This window comes from Austrofundulus limnaeus, unplaced genomic scaffold (genome assembly GCF_001266775.1).
Source record: "Austrofundulus limnaeus strain Quisiro unplaced genomic scaffold, Austrofundulus_limnaeus-1.0 Scaffold1619, whole genome shotgun sequence".
Taxonomy (NCBI): domain Eukaryota; kingdom Metazoa; phylum Chordata; class Actinopteri; order Cyprinodontiformes; family Rivulidae; genus Austrofundulus; species Austrofundulus limnaeus.
In genome coordinates, this window is record NW_013954021.1 from 43,702 (window position 1) to 46,610 (window position 2,909).

Here is a 2,909-nt window from a genome sequence, read left to right on the forward strand (position 1 = left end):
ATTTAGATTTATTTTTTAAATTTTGCCATTTTTTTCTTACCTTCCCTCCAGATTTCTGAGGACCTAAATTTATCCAGCTAGATCTGTTTTAAAAACAACTTTTTGTCTACTTTGTCATTTAGCAAAAGGTTTTACGAACGAGTGGAAAGATTTTATTGACGTTTTCAGGAAGTAATCACTGGCTGTAAAATGTGATTAACTTTTGGAGCCAAMCAAATTCAAGATGGCCGCCACACCTAGTCAACATTAACAAATCCCAACATGGCTCTAATTCTGCCATTTTTGCTGACGTTAAGCTAACAGCAGATACGTTGGTTACTTAGATTTATTTGAAACACATACTCTGAGAACTAACACATCTTGTGAGATCTCTTAGATTGTTTTTTTTAAATCAAAACAAATATTCACGCCTGCACAAAATGCTGGGTCTTGAATTCTAGATAGTTTGGGTCAGAAGAGCTACAGCTGTCAAATAATGTTCACATTTTTATAATTTTCCTTTCAAATTAAAGCTACAACTATTAATTTTATTTGAGTTTGTCTCTCAGTGAAACAAAAACAACAAAAGAAGTAAATTTGTCGTAAAATCAAACACCTATTTAACAAGGCTAAAGTCCTTCCGTAAAAATCTTCAAAAGTAAAATAAACACGTCTATAAAGATCAAAACAGCATTGGATAAGGTTTTTGTTTTTAGGAGGACAAATAAAGGAAGTTATTCTGCATTCATGTGCAGAGATTTGTAAATCATGTAGGGTGGCACCTGCGACCAGTCRGGTTCCAGTGGTGGGCAGGGCCACCTCAGCTACCCCTCCGGCTCCGTCCCTGCTCTTATTTTAACACAGTTATGAATTTAATTCCAGCAGTCGTGACTTTATTCTTTCATTGTTGACTGTAAACATTTGACTTTATTTTTATTCTGTTATTATGTCCCCAGTCTGCGGCACTGATGTGGACGGTTACTCTAAAACTGAAGGAGCGTGGGTTCTGTCGCTCCAAAAGAGAATGTACACAGTCAACACTTTGACCGAATGTGCCACCAAATGTGACAAAGAAACATCTTTCACCTGCAAGTAAGTTCAGACTTCTCACTTCTTCGGTCTGTTTTGTCGATCAGTGCTGACACATTATGTTTTTAATTTTATTTTTTTTATAGGGCTTTTGTTTATGTCGAAAAGGATCAGGAGTGTTGGACAGCTGCAGCAAACTCCAAAACAGAGGTCGTCCTGCGCCGACCGAGCTCAGYTTTATATGAAAAAAAAAGCAAGTTGTTTCTTCTTTTTCTACTATTTGGGTGTTTTTCAGTCGCTGTGGTTAATGTTTAGTCTGTGGTGTAGGATCTGGGATTTTTGGACTGGTTCTGCAAACACACAAGAGATCGATTACGAGTTAAACATCTGCTGTTCAATTTTTTTAGGGCTAAAGCTTGGATCAATCAAACACTATAGTTTTTTTAAATCTGCCTTTGCTTTGTTTTGTATAGAGTTCCTCCTGGAGTGTGCAGATGGAATAGGAACAGAGTACAGAGGAACAAAAAGCAGAACTAAATCAGGAAAGCTGTGCCAAAGATGGGATGCAAAATCCCCCCACAGACCCAAGTATGACTCCACAGATTGGTTAATTTGTTCATTTGATACCATTTTTGTAACTTTTCTTCTTGTGTTTGCTGTAGCTACACACCACAGAACGCTCCCCAGGCAGATCTGGAGATGAACTTTTGCAGGAACCCTGACAGCGACAGTAACGGACCCTGGTGTTACACCACCGACCCAGACACACGCTGGGAGTCCTGCAGTGTACCCAGCTGTACCGGTACCAAACTTTTTTTTTAAATTATTAATTTAATTTAAAAACAAAACAAATGCTATATATGCAACAAATAATAATACAAAACACAAATAAAATGAAAGGTAACAGAAAGGAGAAAAAAATTCTGCAAAATATCAACCAACTCAGAAAATTTCAATAATTTCAATTGACAAACTGATGTATATTGATGGGTGATAGTAATGTTTTCTGGTGATAATTCTTACGGCTCTTTTCGGTAAAATAAAGATGGGATTTGTAATTGTTTTACATGCTTTCCCCCAGACTTCAACAGTAAATTAAGTGTGGAACAATTATTGCATTATATAACATAAAGAGTGCTTTGTCATTAAATAAGTCCCTTACTTYATACAAAACTGCRATGGATTTGGCTATTTTTGTTCTTAAGTGATTTATGTGAGATTTCCATGTCAGCTTTTCAAAGCACGCAAAAACTTCACCTCATTGACTCTACAGATCTCAACACCATCAACTCGAAAAGGAAAATCAGTAGCTCTGTTTCTATTACTGAATATCATATAAACATTTTTATTCATATTTAATGATAATTTATTTAGTTTAAACAAAGTTTGCATTTTAACAAATTCTGTTTGCGTCATCCCCATCCGTTCTATGTCTTTTCCTAAACAGAAAAATGTAGTATCATCTGCAAATAATACACATTTAAGAAACCCTGACATATTTACTAAATAATTCAAATATAAAAGAAATAACTTTTGGTCCAAGTATAGAACCCTGAGGAACCCCACATGTAATTTGCAGAATTCAGATCTTACATCATTTACCATCGGTGACATAGAATTGTCACCGATTCTGTTCATTACTTTCATGGACAGAATTTCTAGGCGCAGCCGAGGTGTTGAGGGGATCCGTTTTGGTGGCCTTAGGATCACATAGAATTGTCACCGATTCTGTTCATTACTTTCATGGACAGAATTTCTAGGCGCAGCCGAGGTGTTGAGGGGATCCGTTTTGGTGGTCTTAGGATCACATCTCTGCTTTTTGCGGATGATGTGGTCCTGTTGGCTTCATCGGAACGAGATCTGCAGCTCTCACTGGAGCGGTTCGCGGCCGAGTACGAAGC

General features: G+C 37.1%; 1 protein-coding gene across 1 annotated transcript in view; it reads left to right on the top strand.

Annotated features, from left to right (window-relative positions):
• Window positions 1-2,909, top strand: part of LOC106535928 (plasminogen) — a 6,202-nt gene that overhangs the window by 1,619 nt on the left and 1,674 nt on the right. Inside the window, exons 2-5 of the mRNA XM_014033080.1 lie at window positions 936-1,071; window positions 1,155-1,261; window positions 1,482-1,596; window positions 1,671-1,810. Coding sequence (XP_013888534.1) covers window positions 936-1,071; window positions 1,155-1,261; window positions 1,482-1,596; window positions 1,671-1,810 — 498 coding nt within the window. The remainder of the gene's footprint in view (window positions 1-935; window positions 1,072-1,154; window positions 1,262-1,481; window positions 1,597-1,670; window positions 1,811-2,909) is intronic.